Source organism: Dendrobates tinctorius, unplaced genomic scaffold (assembly GCF_039654945.1).
Source record: "Dendrobates tinctorius isolate UK_male_01 unplaced genomic scaffold, ASM3965494v1 ptg000111l, whole genome shotgun sequence".
NCBI classification, from domain to species: domain Eukaryota; kingdom Metazoa; phylum Chordata; class Amphibia; order Anura; family Dendrobatidae; genus Dendrobates; species Dendrobates tinctorius.
This window is the reverse complement of record NW_027361779.1, coordinates 37,590,243-37,615,659: the sequence shown is the minus strand read 5'-3', so window position 1 is coordinate 37,615,659 and position 25,417 is coordinate 37,590,243. Positions and strand designations below refer to the sequence as shown.

Below are 25,417 nucleotides of genomic sequence, written 5' to 3'. Positions count from 1 at the left end.
GCAAGGTCCCTCTGTTTAAGAAGGCACATGTACAGGCCCGTGTGAAGTTTGCCAATGAACACCTGGATGATTCAATGAGTGATTGGGAGAAGGTGCTGTGCTCAGGTGAGACAAAAATTGAGGTCTTTGGCATTAACTCAACGTGTTTGTAGGAAGAGAAAGTCCGCCTACGACCCAAAGAACATTGGAACAGTGGAAACATTATGCTTTGGGGGTGTTTCTCTGCTAAGGGCACAGGAGTACTTCCCGCATCAATGGGAGAATGGATGGAGCCATGTACCATAAAATCCTGAGTGACAACCTCATTCCCTCTGCCCCGACATTAAAAATGGGTCGTGGCGGAGTCTTTCAGCAAGACAATGACCCAAAACATACAGCCAAGGCAACAAAGGAGTGGCTCAAAAAGAAGCACATTAAGGTCATGGAGTGGTCTAGCCAGTCTCCAGACCTTTATCCCACAGAAAACTTAAAGGGAATGGAAGCTCTGAGTTGTCAAGCGACAGCCTCAAAATCTTAATGATTAGAGATGATCTGCAAAGAGGAATGGACCAAAATTCCTCCTGACATGTGCGCAAACCTCATCATCAACTACAAAAAATTAGTTAAAACTGGTTTGAATCACTTACTGGTAATCAACTTACAATTTTACTTAAAAAATGCTTTGCACAGCACTGTATATTATGATATGCTCAGAGGACCCAGCACAATTAGGGTAAGCCAATGATAAGTGTAATGAAAGCATCAATGTGGGCACCAGCTACTGGAATGTATAAACCATGCTGTGAAGATGCCTGATCATTTTTTACATCTTAAGAATTACAAAAAAGAAAATGGGCCAATGTAAAAGTTTGGGCACCTTGCATGGTTAGTACCACGTAGCATCCCCTTTGGAAAGTATCACAGCTTGTAAATACTTTTTGTAGCCAGGCAAGAGTCCTTCAATTCTTCTTTGAGGGATTTTCACCCATTCTTCCTTTCCATTTTCGTCCATTCTTGGAAAATTCTGCCAGCTCTAGGAGACACCTGAGCACTGTAAAACGTACAGCTGGCACCTTTTGAAGTAGTCTACTGTGGATTTTGATGTTTACATTGGATCATTATCCATTTGTAGAGGCCATCCACTTTAGCTTTTTTTTTTTTTTTTCTTTTTTACAGACGGTGTTATATTTGCATCAAGAATTTGTTGAGATTTCATGGAATCCATTCTTCCCTCTACCTGTGAAATGTTACCCATGCCATTTGCTGCAACACAACCCCAAAGCACGATCGATCCACGCCTATCTTTAATGGTTGCCAAGACGTTATTTTTCTGAAATTCTGTGCCCTTTTTTCTCCACACAAACCTTTGTTCATTTTGGCCAAAGAGGTCTATTTTAACCTCATCAGTCCACAGGACTTATTTCCAAAATGTATCAGGCTTGTTTAGATGTTCTTTTGCATACTTCTGATGTTGAAAATTATGGTGAGCACGCAGGAGAGGTTTTCTTCTGATGAATCTTCCATGAAGGCCATATTTTTGAAGGTGTCTCTGAACAGTAGAACAATTTGTAACACTATTGGTGATGCCCCCGCATGGTTCCATTTCTCCTGTATGCAGGGACGCCGGCAAACTTACCGCCCCGGCCATGCGGCATGGTCCTCGGCATGCTCTGTCTTCCTGGTGTAGGATGCACCGCTGGGAGGCATTTAGTAACAGCACAGTTGCAGGATGGCTCTCAGCCAATAGCTGGGAGGCACCTTATATATAAGGCACCATCCCCTACAGAGAAGTGCCAAGCAACACCGTGAATAATAAGGTAGTGTGTAGTCTGCTAATGAGTTGTGAGGTCCCCTGGTCCTGGTGCGGCCAGTCCTGAACCCGAAGACCCCAGTCCTTGTGTGGTCAGTCCTGAACATGAAGTCCCCGATCCTTGTGCAGCCAGTCCTGAACCCGAAGTCCATGGTTCTGGTGCAGCCATTCCTGAACCCGAAGTCCTTGCTCTTGGTGCGGCCAGTTCTGAACCTGAAGTCTCTGGACCAAGTGTGGCCAGGGCCTGAACCTCATCCCCCCACTCCCTGAATCGGTATCCGAGATCTGTATGTCTGAACGTGTGCCCGAGTACAGTGTATATCCTGACTGCTACAACCAGTCTCTGAGTCAGTCCTGAGACTCAGCGCCAGTAACCGTTCTGCAGAGGATCCTGAACCTCAGATTCTGGCTTCGTTCAGACTATGTCAGTAATCGTCCTACAGAGGATCCAAAATTTAACAGTCTGAATGGAGCCCCAGGTCTATTAGTCTGAATGGAACCCCAGGTCTACGTACTTGACCACTAGGGTCAGCAGCTGTAGTACCAGGGACTGCCTAGAAGTGGTACCTGGCGGTTACCTGCAGCCAAATCTGACTGCACCATCAGGAGCTCAAGCGATAACCTGATAGCCGCTTAGCTACGTCCTCCTAGGTAAGCCCGGGCCCAATGGCCCAGTGGGTCCATGAAACCATGTGCACCTCCTGCATGCGTACACAATGTTCCACAAATCCAGAGTCTCTTAAATCTTTCTGAAGGTCTTTTGCAGTCAAGCAGGAGTTCTGGTTTGCCTCTCTAGCAATCTATCGATCAGCTCTCACTGAAATTTTGCTTGGTCTTCCAGACCTTATCTTAACCTCCACTGTTCCTGTTAATTGCCATTTCTTAATTACCATATCTTAATTACATATAAAACTAAGGCAAGGGCAACTTGAAAACACTTTGCCATCTTCTTATTGCCTTCTCCTTCTTTGTGGGCCTCCACTATTTTCATTTTCAGAGTGCTAGGTAGCTGCTTAGAAGAACCCATGACTGCTGTTTTTTGGCACAAGGTTAGAGGAGGCTGGGTTTTTATAAAATCTGCATTACCTTTCCTTTATGATGATAGTGAACAAGGCATAACCCTAACAGGCTAATTAAGGTCTGAAACCTTGGTCAAAGTTATCTGAGCACACAAATCTCCAAGGGTGCCCAAACTTTTTTATCTGCCCATTTTCCTTTTTGTAATTTTTAAAATGTAAAAGATGAAAATAGGTTTATTTTTAAAATAAAATACAAAGGAAATGGGTCATATTTAACTTAATGCCTTTTTATAGATCATTTCAACTTCAACTTGCTTAACTGTTCACAATAACAGAAATTTTGACCAAGGGTGTCTGAAAGCAGTATAATATTGGATTTGACAAATTCCCTCTAAGGGGGTTGTTGAGTCATTCAGATCATCTATTAGTTTAGAAACCTTTTATCAATCATTAGTTATTCTTCCAAAGAAGTCTTGGTGCCCTACTGTCTCCGTACTCCCCATTTGGTCCGGACAGGCATGTGAACAGTGCGGAGAGTCACTAGCCACAGATGTAACCAATGCGTCAAGAGTAGTGTTGAGCATTCCGATACCGCAAGTATCGGGTATCGGCCGATACTTGCTGTATCGGAATTCCGATACCGACTTCCGATATTTTTTCAATATCGGAATTCGGCATCGGAATCGGAAGTTCAGTTGATTGACGGCCTGACGTCATCATGATGCGCGGTGTGTGCGCATCATGATGCGCCGTCATTTCGGGCCTTCCGGGGGTCTCTGCCGGCCTGCCGGGGGGCTGTGCCGGCCTGCCGGGGGGCTGTGTGGACTGCCCGGGGGGCTGTGTGGACTGCCGGGGGGCTGTGCCGTCCTGCCGGTGGTCTGTGCACCCTGTGGGGGTCTGCACCGGCCTGCCGGGGGGCTGTGCCGGCCTGCCGGGGGGCTGTGCTGATGTCCGGGGGTCTGTGCAAGCATCGTCCGATGGGACTACAAGTCCCATCGGGCGATGCCTGCTACCATGACAGTTATTGACACATTAGCCAATGATGGGACAGTAGTAGTCCCATCATCCGGCTAATGTGTTAAATGTTAAAAAAAAAAAAAAATAAAATACTACATACATGCTACATACATACTACATGCTACATACATACTACATACATGCTACATACATACTACATGCATGCTACATACATACTACATGCATGCTACATACATACTACATATATACTACATACATACTACATACATGCTACATACATACTGCATGCTACATACATACTACATACATACTACATACATACTACATGCATGCTACATACATACTACATGCATGCTACATACATACTACATGCTACATACATACTACATATATACTACATACATACTACATACATGCTACATACATACTGCATGCTACATACATACTACATACATGCTACATACATACTACATGCATGCTACATACATGCTACATATATACTACATGCATGCTACATACATACTACATGCATGCTACATACATACTACATGCTACATACATACTACATATATACTACATGCATGCTACATACATACTGCATGCTACATGCATGCTACATACATACTACATACATACTACATGCTACATACATACCACATATATACTACATACATACAATACATTCATACAATACATACATAGACATACAGTACATATAACATAGAGTAACATACTTACCAATACTTGTCACATTGTTCCCCGAAGCCATTGTCTTTCCGGAATAAATATTAACATAACAAACCACAAAAATACTCACCCACGATCCGAAGCAGTCCACGAGTGTGTCCCACGACGATCTTGGGTAGAGAACTGCAGCATCAGATGATGCTGCCGTTCTCTACGGGCTGCAGGAATCCAATGACGGAAGGTAGGTATCCTTCCGCACTGTATTCCTCCGCCACTTAAAAAAAAAAAAAGTCCCTAGTCTCACTTTATGCCATTGCTGTGTGGGAATTTCCCACACAGCAATGGCATAAAGTGAGACTAGGGACTTTTTTTTTTTTAAGTGGCGGAGGAATACAGTGCGGAAGGATACCTACCTTCCGTCATTGGATTCCTGCAGCCCGTAGAGAACGGCAGCATCATCTGATGCTGCAGTTCTCTACCCAAGATCGTCGTGGGACACACTCGTGGACTGCTTCGGATCGTGGGTGAGTATTTTTGTGGTTTGTTATGTTAATATTTATTCCGGAAAGACAATGGCTTCGGGGAACAATGTGACAAGTATTGGTAAGTATGTTACTCTATGTTATATGTACTGTATGTCTATGTATGTATTGTATGAATGTATTGTATGTATGTAGTATATATGTGGTATGTATGTAGCATGTAGTATGTATGTAGTATGTATGTAGCATGCATGTAGCATGCAGTATGTATGTAGCATGCATGTAGTATATATGTAGTATGTATGTAGCATGCATGTAGTATATATGTAGTATGTATGTAGCATGCATGTAGTATATATGTAGTATGTATGTAGCATGTAGTATGTATGTAGCATGCATGTAGTATATATGTAGTATGTATGTAGCATGTAGTATGTAGGTAGCATGCATGTAGTATGTATGTAGCATGCATGTAGTATGTATATGGTATGTATGTAGCATGTAGTATGTATGTAGCATGCATGTAGTATATATGTGTTATGTATGTGGTATGTATGTAGCATGCATGTAGTATGTATGTAGTATGTATGTAGTATATATGTAGTATATATGTAGCATGTAGTATGTATGTAGTATGTATGTAGCATGCATGTAGCATGCAGTATGTATGTAGCATGCAGTATATATGTAGTATGTATGTAGCATGTAGCATGCATGTAGTATATATGTAGTATGTAGCATGTAGTATGTATGTAGCATGCATGTAGTATATATGTGTTATGTATGTAGCATGTAGCATGCATGTAGTATGTATGTAGTATATATGTGGTATGTATGTAGCATGCATGTAGTATATATGTATGTATGTTGCATGTAGTATGAATGTAGCATGTATGTAGTATGTAGTATGAATGTAGCATGTATGTAGTATGCATGTTGTATGTATGTAGCATGTAATTTTTTTTTTTTTTTTTTTTTTTTACATTTAACACATTAGCCGGATGATGGGACTACTACTGTCCCATCATTGGCTAATGTGTCAATCACTGTCATGGTAGCAGGCATCGCCCGATGGGACTTGTAGTCCCATCGGACGATGCCTGCACAGACCCCCGGAGCCTGCACAGACCACCGGCAGGCCGGCACAGCCCCCCGGCAGGCCGGCACAGCCCCCCGCAGCCTGCACAGCCCCCCGGCAGGCCGGCACAGCCCCCCGGAGCCTGCACAGACCACCGGCAGGCCGGCACAGCCCCCCGGCAGGCCGGCACAGCCCCCCGGCAGGCCGGCACAGCCCCCCGGAGCCTGCACAGACCACCGGCAGGCCGGCACAGACCACCGGAGCCTGCACAGACCCCCTGGCAGGCCGGCACAGCCCCCCGAAAGGCCCGTACAGACCCCAGAGAGGCTGTACAAGGGCAGGAAAGGGTTTTTCTTATTCCGATACCGGAAGTCCCATAGACTTGAATGGGACTTCTGGTATCGGAATCGGCGATACCGATACTTTTTTTAAAGATCGGCCGATACCATCCGATACGATACTTTGAAGTATCGGACGGTATCGCTCAACTCTAGTCAAGAGTGTTTGCAAAAATGTTCGAAAGACTGCACAATCCTATAAACAACCCACCTTATAACAAACATCATCCTATAACTTCACCACACAAGTTTACACATATTAATACCTTTCGGTTCCACCGCCTGGGCCTTTAGACGCATATGCAGCCCTTCACCAGAGACATGCTGTACATATCTGCATGTGGAGGGAACCAACTTGACCTCCTGCGGTAAAAGGAACTCTTCGCTGTTATCAGGAGACTGGATTTGTAAGGATGACTGGCTCACTGAAATGTCAATTGGAAAGTTTTTGCCTTCAAGGCCACTAAAATAAAATAAAAAAAAAAAAAAAATGGAACATTACAATTAAAGAATATTTTGTCCATAAATGTTATTCAATTAGCTTCCACATTGCAATAAGTAAAAACATAAATGCCTCAGAGCAACGTATAAAATTCAGATTAGTTAATTAAAATGTCACATTCAATTCTTCTGGTAGAACTGCAGGGAGTTATAACATGGGCTAGTGGCTCCGCTGAGCGGGGAACCGGAGTCTCAGTATTACTTTCTGTCTTGGTGTATCCTTCATATTTGATCTTTTAGATTCACTCTCTTTTTGATGATTTTTCAGCAAATGCAAAGTTGTCACTACCTGAATTTGTGCATGCACGATCACGGTCTAAAGTTTAGAGTGGTTTGTATTATTTTTAGTGTATGACTCTTCACACACTCGTCATAATGGCCGAGGAAGCATCATATGAATTGCTGCAATAAAACTTAAATCCCGCCGATATATCTTAACCCCCCCAGCCAAAGAGGGCAGCTGGGGGGGTTCTCAGTATGGAGAGAAGGGGCAGCAGCCCAGGGGGTTCTCAGTATGGAGAGTGGGGGTCGCCGTATGAAGAGAGTGAGGCAGTGTGGGGGTCTCACTATGGAAATGCACAGCTTTGGGGTATCAGTATGCAGAATGCAGCAAGGGGGCTCAGTATATAGAGAAGGGGGTGCTCAGCATGGAGGGCTCATTATGGAGAATGGGCAGCATGGTGGTTCAGTATGGAGAGGAGTAGCATGGGGGTTCAGAATGGAAAGTGGGGCAGCATGAGTGGCTAGTAAGGAGAGGTGCAGCGTGAAGGGCTCAGTATGGAGAGGGGCAGCAAGGGGGAGACAGTGTTGAGATCATAGTTCATAATTGAGGAAGGTGTGATGGTTACAATTGATAAGGGAAGACAGTATGGTGTTTTACTCTTTAAGGGCCATAGTCCACAAGGGCAGACAGTTTACTCATTAACATTATAATGACACTTATTTTTAAGGGCACAGTGTCGAGAAGTACTGCAGAAAGCTAAAGAAGAGGGAAGTTTGCAGAGACAAGCTGGTCGGCAGGGCTGTGGAGTCGGTAAGCCAAACCTGCGACTCCCGACTCCTCAATTTCCCTTACACGACTCCACGACTCCCACATATATTGCTTATATTTAAGTGAAAAATGTATTCTAGTACAATGTGAACATCAGACATTTAATAATTTCTATGATCCAATAATCAAGATATTTAGACAGAACATAATATATATTTATTGGAATACAACTTTAGAACACAAAAAACTGTAATAAATTGTAAATATGTAATACACTATGTAATATCAATTACATATATACAGTACAGACCAAAAGTTTGGACACACCTTCTCATTCAAAGAGTTTTCTTTATTTTCATGACTATGAAAATTGTAGATTCACTCTGAAGGCATCAAAACTATGAATTAACACATGTGGAATTATATAATTAACAAAAAAGTGTGAAACAACTGAAAATATGTCTTATATTCTAGGTTCTTCAAAGTACCCACCTTTTGCTTTGATTACTGCTTTGCACACTCTTGGCATTCTCTTGATGAGCTTCAAGAGGTAGTCACCGGAAATGGTCTTCCAACAGTCTTGAAGGAGTTCCCAGAGATGCTAAGCACTTGTTGGCCCTTTTACCTTCACTCTGCTGTCCAGCTCACCCCAAACCATCTCGATTGGGTTCAGGTCTGGTGACTGTGGAGGCCGGGTCATGTGGCGTAGCACCCCATCACTCTCCTTCTTGGTCAAATAGCCCTTACACAGCCTGGAGGTGTGCTTGGGGTCATTGTCCTGTTGAAAATAAATGATGTCCAACTAAATGCAAACCGGATGGAATAGCATGCCGCTGCAAGATGCTGTGGTAGCCATGCTGGTTCAATATGCCTTCAATTTTGAATAAATCCCCAACAGTGTCACCAGCAAAGCACCCCCACACCATCACACCTCCTCCTCCATGCTTCACGGTGGGAACCAGGCATGTAGAGTCCATCCGTTCACCTTTTCTGCATCACACAAAGACACGGTGGTTGGAACCAAAGATCTCAAATTTGGACTCATCAGACCAAAGCACAGATTTCCACTGATCTAATGTCCATTCCTTGTGTTCTTTAGCCCAAACAAGTCTCTTCTGCTTGTTGCCTGTCCTTAGCAGTGGTTTCCTAGCAGCTATTTTACCATGAAGGCCTGCTGCACAAAGTCTCCTCTTAAAGGGAATCTGTCACCCCTTTTTTGAGATAACATATAATGATATCATTCAATTGTGTGTCACATAAGGATTCTCTTAGTACTTTTGCTTCCCCCTGACCCCGCACCTTTCATGCATAAATACCTTTTTTTATATCAGTTCAGATGTATGTAAACTGCCGCTGTCCGGACCGCTGGGCGGGGCTTATTCACCTGCTCCCCCCCTCCCTGTCTTGCTCTACGCATTTCTTCTTGTGTAGAGCAAGACAGGGAGGGGGGGGGAGCAGTTGAATAAGCCCCGCCCATTGGACCGGACCACGGCAGTTTACATACATCTGAACCGATATAAAAAAGGTATTTATGCATGAAAGGTGCGGGGTCAGGGGGAAGCAAAAGTACTAAAAGAATCCTTATGTGACACACAATTGAATGATATCATTATATGATATCTCAAAAAAGGGGTGACAGATTCCCTTTAACAGTTGTTGTAGAGATGTGTCTGCTGCTAGAACTCTGTGTGACATTGACCTGGTCTCTAATCTGAGCTGCGATTAACCTGCGATTTCTGAGGCTGGTGACTCGGATGAACTTATCCTCCGCAGCAGAGGTGACTCTTGGTCTTCCTTTCCTGGGCCGGTCCTCATGTGAGCCAGTTTCTTTGTAGCGCTTAATGGTTTTTGCCACTGCAATTGGGGACACTTTCAAAATTTTCCCAATTTTTCGGACTGACTGACCTTCATTTCTTAAAGTAATGATGGCCACTCGTTTTTCTTTACTTAGCTGCTTTTTTCTTGCCATAATACAAATTCTAACAGTCTATTCAGTAGGACTATAAGCTGTGTATCCACCAGATTTCTGCACAACACAACTGATGGTCCCAACCCCATTTATAAGGCAAGAAATCCCACTTATTAAACCTGACAGGGCACACCTGTGAAGTGAAAACCATTTCCGGTGACTACCTCTTGAAGCTCATCAACAGAAAGCCAAGAGTGTGCAAAGCAAAAGGTGGCTACTTTGAAGAACCTAGAATATAAGAAATACAGTATTTTCAGTTGTTTCACACTTTTTGCTAATTATATAATTCCAGATGTGTTAATTCATAGTTTTGATGACTTCAGAGGGAATCTACAATTTTCATAGCCATGAAAATAAAGAAAACTCTTTGAATGAGAAGGTGTGTCCAAACTTTTGGTCTGTAATAATATATATATATATATATATATATATATATATATATATATATATATACACACACGCATACAAACATACACTATGACTTATCTCAGCTAAGACAAAGCCTAGATCCTCAGGCTACATTCACACCATGGGCGTAGCCAGGATCAAACCGGGGGGGGGGCAGAACCTCATACTGCACACCTCAGCTGCTGCAGAACCTCATACTGCACACCCCTACACTTGAAAATAAGGCCTGCACCTTAAGAAGATGTGGTGATGAATGCAGTCTATTTATTCCAACTATCAATTGATGTTGATGTGTTACAGAAGATGACCAATGCCTGTCCTGGGTGTCCTTTTGGACAGCTATGAGGTGTACCTGACTGGTGCAAAAAAAAAAAAAAGTGTGTGTCTGTGTGCTACCCGGCTTTCATTCTTTTTGGTACAGATAAGATATGGATAGACAGATATGGATAAATAGAGCAGATTTCAGGTGATGCGGTTTTTTAAAAAGCTGATCTGCTTTTGCAGCTGAAAAACGTATCCTCAAAAAAACGCAGGAAAAACGCTGTGTGTGAATGTAGCCTTAGATCAGGAATAGAACAGCCATTTATAGGACATTTCATAACTTTCACAAATTCCTATGAAAAAATATTCAGCACATTCTGCATTGAATTACTGTACCCAATTATATATTTTATATTTATATAATTTTTATTAACTTTTCATAATATTACAGGGAAGGAAGGAAGGGTAAACATAGGAAGAAAATAAAAAGTAGAGAACTCTACTCTACAGTGTTACATCACACATAAAATAAATTAAAATTAGATAAGACAAATAGTGAGTTAGGACAAATGGTGAAGACTTTGTTACCTTTCTGCAATACTTTTAAGGCAAACAGACAATCAGAGAAGCAGTAAATACCATAACTCAAATAGTAAGTAACTTTAGACTAGGAAAAGTTTTGGTTCCATAGGTCCCACTTAGAGAGTGATAATCGGGTAAGGCATTGTTAATAAAAGCAAACCTTTTCTACATAGAACTATGGATCCGAACCTGATCTAAAATATCTGAAAAAGAAGGCGAAGCGGTTTTTAGCCACCAAAACGCTATTGTGTTTTTGGTTACCAGGAAAATATGTAGCATAACAAATCTAATAGAAGGGTTGATATTCTCAGGACCCAGAGAAAGCAGGGCCATTTGCGGAGTGACCGTAACCTTTTGGTCCGAAAAGGTTCCTACATGGTCCAAGACCTCTTTCCACATTTTTTTTAGTTTGGGACAGCTCCAGAATATCTGGTATAAGTTGCCCGGCAGGCCACAATTTCTCCAGCATAAAGGAGAGTATTTGGAATCTATATGGGAAAGTCTAATCGGGGTGTAGTGCCACCTAGTCAATGTTTTAAAGAAGGACTCCCGCAGAGTCATAGAGATTGTTGAGGAGTTTGAAAATTTTATAGCCTTTTCCCATTCTTCTATTTTAAATGTAGTATTAAAATATTTTTCCCATTTCTGGATATATGCATTTTTTGTAAACTCCATATCTTCATTAAAATGGGAATAGATAGTCTTTAGGCACCAAGTCGATTTATTATTAGGCTTAGGCTACTTTCACACATCAGGTTTTCGGCGTCAGGCGCGATCCGGCGTCGTGCCGGAACGCCGGATCCGGCAAATGTTTCATAAAACCGGATGTGACGGATCCGGTTTTCTGGCGGATCCGTCTTTTTCTGGACAGACAAAACCGGATCCGTCTCATCCGGTTCATCCGTTTTTCGACGGATTACGCCGGATCCGGTTTTTAAAATTGACCCTTGTGGCCTTCCGAACGGGATTGGCTACTGGAAAACTATATATAGCATGTTCCTACAGCCCTTCTTTGACAGGTTGTAGAGGAGAAAGTGCAGGTTGGAGAGAAGAGCAAGTTACTGGCGAAGATGGATGTTGTCATTGGAAATATTTTGAAGAATTTGGCGGATTTTACAGCGGAGGCAAATCGTTTGAGGGTGATTGTTCTGGAGAAGGAGAGAGCGAGACAGCAGTGCATCAGGCATCGTAGACGACGTTTGTGGATCCACCCCATCACAGCCAAGAGAATGACGCGTGGGGTCTATTCTACACTATGCATGGACCTTCGACGAAACCCGGATACATTTTTTGGATATGTTAGGATGAAAATGGAGAATTTTGATTACTTGCTGGAGCGCATTGCACACCTCATAAGAAAAGCGGACACCTATTGCCGCTTCTCTGTTTCACCCGCAGAGCGTCTGATGGTGACTTTAAGGTAAGCCACATTTATTGGATATGATCGCATCAGAGCACACTTTCACTGCAATCTTGTTGGTGGTAGTTTGTATCTCCAAGTGTTATAGGTCAGTTTTGGTATGTAATGCTGTGATTTAAAACTAATTTATTGTTTTTAAATTCCCCACAGATTTCTTGCAACTGGAGAATCCCTTTCGTCACTGCATTTCCAGTACAGACTCGGGTTTTCCACCATATCTGGAATTGTGAAGTACACATGCCGTGCACTGTGGGACTCCTTAGCTGAAGAGTTTTTACCAGAGCCCACAACAGAGAGGTGGATTGAAATTGCTGACAAGTTTCAACAGATATGTCAGTTTCCAAACTGCTTGGGCGCTGTGGACGGGAAACATATCCGCATTGTAAAGCCAGCTGGATCGGGATCGGAATATTTCAATTACAAGAAATATTTTTCAATTGTCCTCATGGCCATCGCTGACGCGGAATACAAATTTATTGCGGTTGATATTGGGGCCTATGGCCGCTCCAATGACTCTCAAGTTTTCAAACTGTCTGCCATGGGGCGTAAACTGTATGTAAACACCTTCCAGTTCCCACCACCTAGACCGCTGCCGCAAACATCTGGTCCACCTATGCCATTTGTCTGTGTAGGGGATGAAGCCTTCCAGCTGTCAGAACACCTTTTGAAACCGTACTCTAGCAGAGGATTGACAAGACCAAAACGCATTTTTAATTACCGCCTCACAAGAGCAAGAAGAATGGTTGAATGTACCTTTGGTATTCTGACAGCCAAATGGCGGGTCCTATTGACTGCGATCAACCTCAAGACAGAAACTGTGGACGAGGTGATCAAAGCGTGCGTGGTACTCCACAATTTTGTTATCTGCAAGGAACCCATTTCCATTGAGGACACCTCTGAAGAAACCACCTTGCAAGATTACCATGACATTACCACTAGAAGTTCTGTGACGGTTTCAGTAATGAGGGACAATTTTGCACTATACTTTATGTCACCTCAAGGCAGAGTACACTGGCAGGATGACAGAGTGTGAAAGATTTGTGCCCAACCAAACTTGTGTACCTTCTGTACCAACAGTATATACCTTTGCCAACCAAAGTTGGCTATCTTGTCATGGTCTCTATTTTTAGCTTTAGGCCACAGGTGTGTACCTGGTTGTGTTTTATGCAAAGTATTTCACCTTTTAACAAAAGTTGTGTACATTGTTAGGAAATCACCAACAATAAACACAACTTTTTAGGTGAAATACTTTGCTTCAAACACAACCAGGAACACAACTGTGGCAAAAAGCTAAAATTTACCCACAGTTATATACCTAGTTTTGAATACCATTTCACCTTTTAAATACCCTGTATTTAACCTTTTTCGCCGCAGAAAGAAATGACAGACAACCAGTGTAAAATAATTTAACTTTTATTGAAAAATGTTTTTTTTAGTAAACTTTTTTAAAATTTTAATAAACTTGTTTAATAAAACTTTGAAACTATAAAACTGAAACCATAAAACTGGTCATTTTTATTTAAATACACACATTATAAATCTGTGTAGTGTGTGGTGGAAATACTGCTGTAGGGGCTGCGGGACACTTCGACACTGGGAGTGTGGAGAGAGGACTGGGATCGTGGTGGGGAAGGAACAGTTAGAGGTGAAGGTGTGGAAAAAACTACAGAATGGGTGGACATGTGGGAAGCAGAAGAGGTGGCGGGTGGTGGAGTGGAGGGTTGGGCAGGGACTGTAGGAGCAGATGATGTTGATGGCAAGTTGTATGGGGAAGGAGTTTGGTACGAGGCAGGTTGCTGGAAGTGGGGAGATGTCTGGTACTGGGGAGGTTGCTGGTACTGGGGAGTTTGCAGGTACTGTGGAGGTTGCTGGTGCTGGGGAGGTGGATGGTGCTGGGGAGGTGGATGGTGCTGGGGAGGTGGATGGTGCTGGGGAGGTGGATGGTGCTGGGGAGGTGGATGGTATGTAATAGGAGGGGGAGGATGGAAAGTGGCTGGAGGTGGATGGTATGTAATAGGAGGGGGAGGATGGAAAGTGGCTGGAGGGGGTGTAGATGTAATAGGAGGGGGAGGATGGAAAGTGGCTGGAGGGGGTGTAGATGTAATAGGAGGGGGAGGATGGAAAGTGGCTGGAGGGGGTGCAGGTGGAGGAACTACTGTGGTGGGAGGAGGAGGAGGTTGGGAGGTAACTTGCTGGAGAGCAGCGTGGCATGAATGCATTACATGCATCTGCTGGGCAGGAGAGAGCGTTTCCATGCGCTCCACAACAGACCTGAAAAAGGTGTGGTTTGGCGAAGATCTTGCTTCTGAATGCATGGTTTGCAGAAGTGTCTTCACCTCCAGAATGCTGGAGTTGATCTGCTGATAGCCTGCGGAGATTTGCTCTGACAAGACTTTTAGACAGTTCTGGAAAGATTCATTCAGATGCAAGAACTCTGGCGCATAAGGCTTTTCCTGACCCCTCTGCCGCTGCCGCCCAGTACCCGCAGGTGTACTAGAGGTGGCAGGGGCAGAAGGGTGGGGTAAAGGGAAAGCGATCTCCTCACCAGCAGCTTCATGTAATGTAGGCGGCCACGATGCTCCTGTGCTGGTGGATGGGACAGATGGGTCGAATGTGTGGGAAGGCTGGGAAGGTGCAGATGTACCGGGGCGGTCGAAGTGTCCCTCGGTGCCGGTCTCCTCAGGGATCGCCTCAGAAGGGTCCAATCGTGCCGGCTCCCGAGTGCTGCTCACCGTGCTGTGGAATAAAGAGAAAAAAAAACAATTAAAATACTGACATGGTATGGCCCTGGTTGAAAAAAATTTTTACATCTAACATTTTTTTCACATGTGGTGTGTAATATTTACCTTCTGGTGACCATTGTTTCCCGGAGGAACGACAGGGCTTCTGCGTACTTGTACTTGCTCCTGCGTCCTCCAGATCCACTCGGGGCCCGCATCTCTTTATTGAACTCCTTCTTGAAACGATCTCTCACAGACCGCCACCGATTCACAATTCTGTTCCTTGAAACGAGAAAGGAGTGGTTAGTATACAACATCAGTGTTTCCCAAACTCCAGTCCTCATGGTCCCCAGGGGTCATGTTTTCAGGATTTCCATAGTAAATAGAAATCCTGAACACATGATCCGTGGGGACCACGAGGACTGGAGTTCGGGAAACACTGGTTTACATCAAGCAACCGGTACTGTATATACTTACGCTCTTTAATCTGGGCACGAGCTTCGAGGTCCTCCCAGCGGCCCACAAGGAGCGAACAGATTTCCTCCCAGAGTCGTCGGGTAACGATCAGGTCAGCGTGGCGGCGGTCAGCCATATTCCAGAGCGGCTCCCTTTCTCTGACGAGATCGATGAGGCGGTCCACATCAATCCCTCCATCCTCACCGTCAGAGTCGGGAGCACGCTGTGAAGGCTGTTAAAGAAAAAGACAAAAATAACATAATTAGCCTCCACAAAAGAAATGAAATAAAAAGTGCAAAAAAACAAAGCAAAAATATTTATACTTACACGCTGGTGACCGCCGCGTTGCTGTCGCCGACGACCCTGGGAGGCACTGCGAGGACCTCTTGGCCAAGCACCAGATTGGGAAGACTAGAGAAGAAAACAAAAAATGTTATGTCTTTGGATGTAGGCATTTGTTTGCTGTGTGTGGTCTGCAGAACATTGTTTTCTATGTGTTGTGTGTAGTGTGATGTTGTGTTTCTGCGTTTGATGCAAAAAACTTACCAATTGTGAGCCCACTCCAAGTGTCTGTCCACCCCTTCCTTCTTCTTCTGGGAGCTCCTCTTCATCTTGTGATTCCTGTTTTGAAATAAAAGGCAATGAATAGACATATATTACAGAGAAGATGGATTTTGGAAATAAAAACTTACCGTCAAACGCTGACGATGCGAGGGAGGGCTCCCAGAAGATGATGTGCTGTCTTCCTGGTGGCCACACTCCATGCCTGTGGGTGGTGTTCCAGCTGCTGCCATTGCTGCTGCTGCTGCTGCTGCATCTATTGGGTGGCTGTTGAATAAAGAGAAACAAAGGGCCAATGAATATCTTGATATTCAATAGCCCTAGTTTGGAGGAATGGGTGATTTGATAATTACCGTCTCTCATCTGCTGCTGGCCTCCCCTCCTCAGCATGTTCTATTTGCTGCTCCATTTGGGGTGGTGGTGGTGCGGATGGTGCTGCAGTGGTCTCCTGCCTTCTCCTGCTTCGCTTGGTTGCTTTCTTGGGTGGCATGTTGGGTGTGGCTGTGGGTCCCACTGTCTTGCTTTTATATATGTCTTGTGGGCAGAGCTACTGAGCATGCTCAGACCAAAAAACCGGATCCGGCGCATTGCGTCGCTCATAGGCTTTCATTGTGTGAAAAAGCCAGACGCGCCGGATCCGGCGTGTCCGGCTTTTTCGCCGGAGACAAAAAACGTTACAGTCACCGTTTTTTACAGACGCCGGATCGCGACACATTGCCGGATCCGGCGAAAACCGGATGAAACGCATGGCCATCCGGCGCGATCCGGCGCAAATGCAAGTCAATGGGGGGGAAACCGGATCCGGCATTGCATTTCGCCGGATCCGGTTTCTGTCAAAAGCGCCGGATCGCGCCTGACGGCGAAAACCTGATGTGTGAAAGAGGCCTTAGTAAACATAGAGGCAATAATATCTAAGTTTAGAGCTCAACTACTTAAAAATTTCTGCAGAATATCTTTCAAAATAAGGTAGAATGAGAATTGTGCAAAGGGGACATGGAATTTGTTCTTAATCTCACTAAAGGATAGAGGGTGCTGTCCATCCCATATATCCCCTACTTTACTAATTTTTAATTCATACCATACTTCTGGAATGGGGCATTTATATATCCTAGACAATAATTTTAAAGGGAATTTTTTCATAATTTGCTGCCTGTTGACTTTCTTCTTTAGTTTTGTAAAAGACCTCCATGCTGCAAATATAGAGTTAAGAATAGGGTGGTGATGGTCCTTAATAGAGGGTGACAGTAAGTGTCTAAAGAATAGATCTGAGATGGAATTGTCCCCACATTGTTCTGATTCCAAGTCTAACCAGGCGGAAGATGCCGTCTCACAAAACCATTGTTGGCTTTGGAGAACAAGAGAAGCTTGATAGTAGGCCTGAATGTTAGGTAGTGCAAGGCCTCCATTATTTTTTTTCTTATATAAAATTTTGTTGACTACTCTAGGTTTTTTCCCTTTCCAAATAAATAAATTGATTGATTTTTGAAGTCTTTTTATATATGAAGCATGGATAATTAGTGGAACATTTCTAAGTATAAAGAGTATTTTGGGTAGTATATAGGATTTTATTACCAAAATTCTTCCCACCAGGGACAAATCATAATTGTTATAACCAGAAAAATCTTTTGAAAGCTTTCCAATAAGATGATCCATATTCCTAGCCGAAATGGATTTTAAATCTTTAGGGAAAATAATCCCCAGAAATTCCAACTCGTTTTCCTCCCAATAGAAATTAGTCTGCTTTTTAAGATTCTCGATTTCTGAGCAATTTAAGTTAAATTATAGCAGTTTAGATTTCTGAGCATTTATTTTAAAATAGGAAACTCTAGAAAAGCACTCCAAATCCGTCATGAGGGCAGTAAGAGAATTAGCGGGATCAGTAACTGATAACAGAAGATCATCTGCAAATAAGGTTAGCTTGTGATGGTGTTTCCTTGTTTTAAAACCGGAAATAGCAGAATTTTGCCTGATCATCTCTGCCAAGGGCTCAATCGCTAGGGCAAATAAGAGGGGAGAGAGGGGACACCATTGTCTTGTTCCATTGGTGATATTAAAGCGTTTAGAGAAATGGTTATTAGTATAAATGTTGGCATTAGTGTTAGAATATAGTGCAAATACAGATGCTATAAATTTATTATTGAAGCCAAATTTTAGTAAGGCGGTTTTAAGGTAATTCCAATTCACCCTATCGAAACAAAGAAGGGAAATTATTATTTATTATATATTTTAGGAGTCGGAGTCGGTCCATTTTATACCGACTCCGACTCCACAGCCCTGCTGGTCGGGACCCATAACGCGGAAGGAGGAATTCAACCCCAAGAACATCGTCCCATCCGTGAAACATGGTGTGGGAAACCTCATACTTTGGGTGTGCTTTTCTGCAAAATGGGACAGGTCAACTGCACTGTATTGAAGGGAGGATGGATGGGGTCATGTATCTCATGAGCTGTCACATTGTAGAAGGATCATCTTTATTGTCATTTGCAAAAGGAAAGACTACAAGCAATGGGATGGAACTGAATGGGAGGAGACACAGATTAGATATTAGGAAAAACTTTTTGACAGCGAGGGTGATCAATGAGTGGAACAGGCTGCCACGAGTGGTGGTGACTTCTCCTTCAATGGAAGTCTTCAAACAGAGGCTGGACAGATATCTGTCTGGGATGATTTAGTGAATCCTGCTTTGAACAGGGGTTGGACCAGATGACCCAGGAGGCCCCTTCCAACTCTATCATTCTATGATCTCAAGATTTTGGCCAACAACCTCCTTCCCTCAGTAAGAGCACTGAAGATGGGTTGTGTCTTCCAGCATGATAATGTCCTGAAAAACACAGCCATGGCAACTAAGGAGTGTCTCCGTAAGAAGCATATCAAGAGCCTAGCCAGTCTGCAGACCCAAACCCAATAGAAAACTTAATGTTGCCCAGTGGCAGCCCCAAAACCTGAAAGATCTGGATAAGATCTGTATGGAGGAGTGGGCCAAAATCTCTGCTGCACTGTGTGCAAAGTTGGTCAAGAACTACAGGAAACTTCTGACCTCTATAACTGGAAACAAAGATTTCTGTACCAAATATTAAGTTCTGTTTTTCTATTTTATTAAATACTTATTTCATGTAATAAAATGCTAATTATTTATGTAAAAATCATACTATGTGATTTTCTGGTTTTTATTTTTATATTATGTCTCTCACAGTTGAAGTGTACCTACGTTAAATAGTTACAGATCTCTCCATTTTTTGTAGGTGGGGAAAAGTTCAAAACTCAGCAGTATCAAATTATCCCGACTGTTGTCAGGTGTCCTGGGACCAGGAGCTCCTTATCTATCACTAATGCTAGGGGCGCCCTAGCTTGCCCTGTTCCCCGGATTACTCCAGATGGTGATTACTCCGGGGCCACATAGCTTGCCTTAGATCCAAAATCCACCCTCAGTCTGTACCCTTCTCCCACCCAGGGAAGAGGGGAGTAGTAGTGTATCGTAATACACCAATCTGACTAACAAAGTAATACAAACAGGGATGAAGGAAAATACCAATCACATAAATACACTCACACAAAAATCCACAAATCACTATCTCCTAACCATGCAAAATGAAGCTACTCTAGATATGAGTGCTTGCCAGGTCACAGATTATATAAGATGGAAATGGCTAACAGTGAACAGCTGGGAGCCTAAATACAGAGAGCCTTAGGCTATGTGCACACGCTGCGGATTCTGCTGTGAGAAAGCCGTGGCGAAACGCGCGTCGGGGTCGAGTGGGCCGTCCCCCCTCCTATACAGCAACATCATGGGTGAGTGACTATGGCAGCTGAGTACTGGGTATGCTTTTGGTATTAACCGATTAACCTTTATTTTGGAAGTACATGCTGCTGTCACTTAAGGTATTTGTTACCGATGTTATATATTTTTTGGGGGCCATTTATTGCCAGTCATTGACTGTTGTGTCTATTATCTAAGCAATTTTCATGCGTTATGACCTCTATTATGTACGTGGTCTTTATGGCCTATTGTCACTCTGATTGTTGGTAGGGGTGATTACCCTCTCTGTCATCAGGACTGTGTTTTTCTTTTTTCACCTCAAATGTAATTAATTATGAATGTTTGATATCCTCTTTTAATGTGACTAAATAAAGATTGTTCTTACTTTTTTCATACTCTTTTGCTGTGGTTTATGGTTACTCAATTCCTATCTTCTATTTGCAAGTGTACAGTACAATGTAAGTCTATGTGATTTACATTCTACTGTGCACATGCTGCGGATTTTCAACTGCGGAAAAGCTGTGGTTTTGAATCCGCAGAAAGAATTGACATGTCAATTCTTTCTGCGGATTCCGCTGCGGTTTGCCACCTATTCTATTGTCCAGGTGTCAAACCACAGGTCATTTTACCTGCGGTTTTACCTGCGGATCCGCAGATACAAATCCGCAGACCAATCCGCAGCGTGTGCACATAGCCTCAATGCAGGAAAGCTTCCAAGAACTCTCAACTGAGCATATCAACCCCTGCATTGCTAAAGTAAGTCTGTACCGTTTAATATGAAAGTGAAGGGCTTCTAGTCAGTGCAGGAGTACGAGAAATCAGACGCTGCGGTCTTCTGGCTCCTCTCTGTCCCGGTAAACCCGTGACATAAATACTTATTTTCCCACTGTATACACAGTTTATATTAAAATACATTCCCGTTAATTTTTCCCCCTAAATATTAGTGTAGTGTAGGGTCACTGTGTTAATATACTCCGCTTCCCTTTGGAATCACCTGAGGATTCAGACTCACCGAATCACACTGTGCTCTCTGGGCGAGCTGGAGGTCTGCTTTGTAATATAAGCATGTGAAGTCTTGCTCTGACACCCCATAGATTTACACTGTAAATGTCACTTCTGTGTAACACACAGAGCGCAGTGTGATCCGGAGAGACTGAAGAGGACTCGGAAGAGAACAAAACCGCGCTAGATACAGGAATATATTAAGGCTATGTGCACACGCTGCGGATTGGGGTGCGGATTTGGCCGCGCGGATTTTGTAAAATCCGCAGGTCAAAAGATCTGCGGTTTTACCTGCGGATTGCTCTGCGGTTTTGCATCTCCACAATGGAGGAGATGGCAAACCGCAGCGGAATCCGGAGAAAGAATTGACATGTCAATTCTTTCTGCGGTTTCAAAACTGCGCGGAAAAATCCGCACCGTCTGCACTGCGGTTTTTAATTCCCATAGGGAATAATGGTACTGTACACCGCAGCAAAAACTGCTGCGTACCCGCAGCGGCCGGAACCGCAGCAGAATCCGCAGCGTGTGCACACACCCTAACACAATGAGGTTACACTACCATTTACACAGGTTCAGGGGGAAAATTTACCAGGAGGGCGTCTTTAATATGTAACCAAAAATCTACTTACTATGCAAATGAGGGCACTTTGGTGCACTGCACCCTTGGTGTGGTCTATGCCTTGGTGCACTGTTACACCCTCCAATTTGCATATTGAAGTCAGTATTTTGTCTTTATTCTCAGCACTCCATTGGTGAGAGTTAGTGCTGCCTTAAACCAGACCTGTAAGTCTGTGCTCGTGCATTGACAATGAAAGAGTGCAGCAGCATGCTCCAAGTGTCAGTGTGGGCGAGTGTCAATCAAGGCAACGGACTGGCTTTAAAGGGAATCTGTCACCCTATTTTTCACCTATCAGCTGCGGCCACAGCCATCAGGGGCTTATCTACAGCATGCTGTAATGCTGTAGATAAGCCCCCGTTGTAACCTGAAAGACAAGAAAAAGGAGTTATAGTATACTCACCCGGGGGGGGGGGTCCATTCTTAGTCCGATGGGTGTTGCGGTCCGGCGCCTCCCTTCTTCTAACGGGGACGTCTTTTTCTTTGCTGCCTGTCGTGGCTCCTGCGCAGGCGCACTGCTCTGTGCTGTTGAAGGCAGAGCAGAATACTGCAGTGCGCAGGTGCCAGGAGAGGTCCAGCACCTGCGCACTGCAGTATTCTGCTCTGCCCTCAAGAGGGCTGAGCAGTGTGCCTGCGCAGGAGCCACGACAGGCAGCAAAGAAGAATATGTCACCGTTAGAAGGGAGGCGCCGGACCGGAACGCAACACCCATCGGACCCGAACAGGACCAGGAACGACCCTGGGTGAGTATAATATAACTCTTTTTTCTTATCTTTCAGGTTACATCGGGGGCTTATCTACAGCATTACAGAATGCTGTAGAAAAGCCCCTGATGGTGGTGCCGGCAGTTGATAGGTGAAAAATAGGTGACAGATTCCCTTTAATAAGCAAATATTAGGGTATAATGGTGCATCAAGGCATAGACCATGCCAAGGGTGCACCGAAGCGCTCTCATTTGCCTAATAAAACTTTTTTTTTTCAGAAAATATCAGACTAAACTGAATATGCCTGGTATGATGTTCATGAGGGCTATATCCCTTATAAAAATATTTTTTGCATCTTAATTGGCATTTTGGATGTGACAGGTTCCCTTTAGGTGAGCTTAAAAATATTTCACCCGATGAATGAACATTTTGCTCATGATTCAAGTGACTGACAGCCTGTTTAGATCCTCAATAATCACTCAAAAGACCTCTTAGAAAAGCACAACTCCGTAGACAGGCACACACAGCAGACAGAACAGACACAGTAGAAAGTCACAGTCCAGTCTCCTGAGCTGTGCATGTCTAAGGCTGGTTTCACATTGGGTTGGGCATAGCTGCGTAGGGCTGCGTACTTCCTCCGTTAAGCCCCGCCTACTGCCGCACCTCTTCCATTCAGCTCCGCCCGCATACCTATCTTTAACATTGGGTACGCAGTCCATGCGGATGTATGCAGATGCCTCCGCATGCATCATTTTGACGCCGCACCGACCGCAAAAAAAATGCAACATATTGCATTCGACACAGTTCGGGGCTTAACGGAGAAAGTACGCAGCCCTCCGCTGCTCTGCCCAACGCAAGTGTGAAACCAGCCTAAGATGTCTGTTGAGCAATCAGTAGAGGTCTCTAGACCCAAACCTGCACTAATCTGCCCAGAACTAATGGACCCAAGACATATAAGATACAGTTGTTCTCAAAAGTTTACATACCCCAGCAGAATTTTTGCTTTTTTGGCTTTTTTCAGAGAATATGAATGATAACACCAAAACTTTTTCTCCACTCAAGGTTAGTAGTTGGGTGAAGCCATTTATTGCCAAATTACTGCTTTTTCTCTTTTTTAATCCCTTACCTACATTGGACGTACTATTCCATCCATGTGACCTGGGACCTAAGTCCCAACGACGGAATAGTACGTCTAATGCGATCAGCGGCGCTCACGTGCTGATCGCGGCCGGGTGTCAGCTGATTATCACAGCTGACACCCGGCACAATGTGTCAGGGGCGGTCACGGACCGCCCCCGACACGTTTACCCCCATGGGACATTATAATAAAGTAAACAAAAAAAAAAAACAAAAAAAAATCCCTAATAAATTCATTTTTTGAAAATAAAAAAAACAAAAAAAAAAACAAAAAACAGTAAAAGTACACATATTTGGTATCGCCGCGTCCGTAATGACCCACCCTATAAAACTGTCCCATTAGTTAACCCCTTTAGCGAACCCATTAAAAATAAAAAACGAAGCAAAAAACAATGATTTATTATACCGCCGAACAAAAAGTGCAATAACGCACGATCAAAAAGACGCATATAAATATCCATGGTACCGCTGAAAACGTCATCTTGTCCCGCAAAAAAATGAGCCACCATACAGCATCATCAGCGAAAAAATAAAAAAGTTATAGCTTGCAGAATAAAGCGATGCAAAAATAACTTTTTTATATATAGAAATTGTTTTCATTGCATAAAACCGCCACAACATAAAAAAAATGACATAAATGAAGTATCGCTGTAACCATACTGACCCGAAGAATAAAACCGCCTTATCAATTTTACCGCACACGGAACGGTGTAAACGCACCCCCCCAAAAGAAATTCATGAAACGCTGGTGTTTGTTCATTCTGCGTCCCAAAAATCAGAATAAAAAGCGATCAAAAAATGTCACGTGCCCGAAAATGGTACCAATAAAAACGTCAACTCATCCCGCAAAAAATAAGACCTCACATGACTCGGTGGGTCAAAATATGGAAAAATTATAGCTCTCAAAATGTGGTGATACATAAACTATTTTTACAATAAAAAGCGTCTTTTAGCGTATGACAGCTGCCAAACATAAAAACCGCCATAAATAGTAAATCAAACCCCCCGTTATCACCCCCTTAGTTAGGGAAAAATAATAAAATATATATTTTTTTAATTTATTTCCATTTTCCTATTAGGGCTAGGGTTAGGGCTAGGGTCAGAGCTAGGGTTAGGTTTGGAGTTAGAATTGGGGGATTTCCACTGTTTTAGTACATCAGGGGCTTTCCAAACGCGACATGGTGTCCGATCTCAATTCCAGCCAAAAAAGTTAAATGGCGCTGCTTCCCTTCCGAGCTCTGCCATGTGCCCAAATAGTGGTTTACACCCACATATGGGGTATCAGCGTACTCAGGACAAATTGCACAATAACTTTTGGGGGCCTGTTACTCTTGGGAAAATAAAAATTGGGGGTGAAAAGATAATTTTTGTGGAATAAATGATTTTTTTAATTGTACGTTATAAACTTCTGTGAAGCCCTTGGGGGTTCAGTGCCCACCACATATCTAGATAAGTTCCCTGGGGGGGGGGTCTAGTTTCCAAAATGGGGTCACTTGTGAGGGGGTTTCCACTGTTTAGGTACATCAGGGGTTCTCCAAACGTGACATGGCGTCCAATCTACCGTAAATTCCAGCCAAGCGCCGAAACAGTCGTTCCCCCCACATATCAGGTATCAGCGTACTCAGGACAAATTGCACAATAACCTTTAGCAGTCCAATTTCTCCTGTTACCCTTGGTAAAATAAAAAAATTGAACCTGAAGTAATTTTGTGAAAAAAAGTTAAATGTTCATTTTTTTTTAAACATTCAAAAAATTCCTGTGAAGCACCTAAAGGATTAATAAACTTCTTGAATGTGTTTTTGAGCACCTTGAGGGGTGCAGTTTTTAGAATGGTGTCACTTTTGGGTATTTTCTATCATATAGACTTCAAATAGTGGCTTCAAATGTGATGTGGTCCATAAAAATAAAATGGTGTTGTAAAAATGAGAAATCGCTGGTCGACTTTTAACTTCCTAACAAAA

General features: G+C 43.4%; 1 protein-coding gene across 4 annotated transcripts in view; it reads right to left on the bottom strand.

Annotated features, from left to right (window-relative positions):
• The window catches only part of UBE3D (ubiquitin protein ligase E3D), a 273,046-nt gene that overhangs the window by 225,968 nt on the left and 21,661 nt on the right, over positions 1–25,417 (bottom strand). For all 4 annotated transcript variants that reach the window (XM_073589672.1, XM_073589671.1, XM_073589673.1 and 1 more), the window contains exon 2: positions 6,638–6,834. In XM_073589672.1, the coding sequence (XP_073445773.1) occupies positions 6,638–6,834 (197 nt within the window). The remainder of the gene's footprint in view (positions 1–6,637; positions 6,835–25,417) is intronic.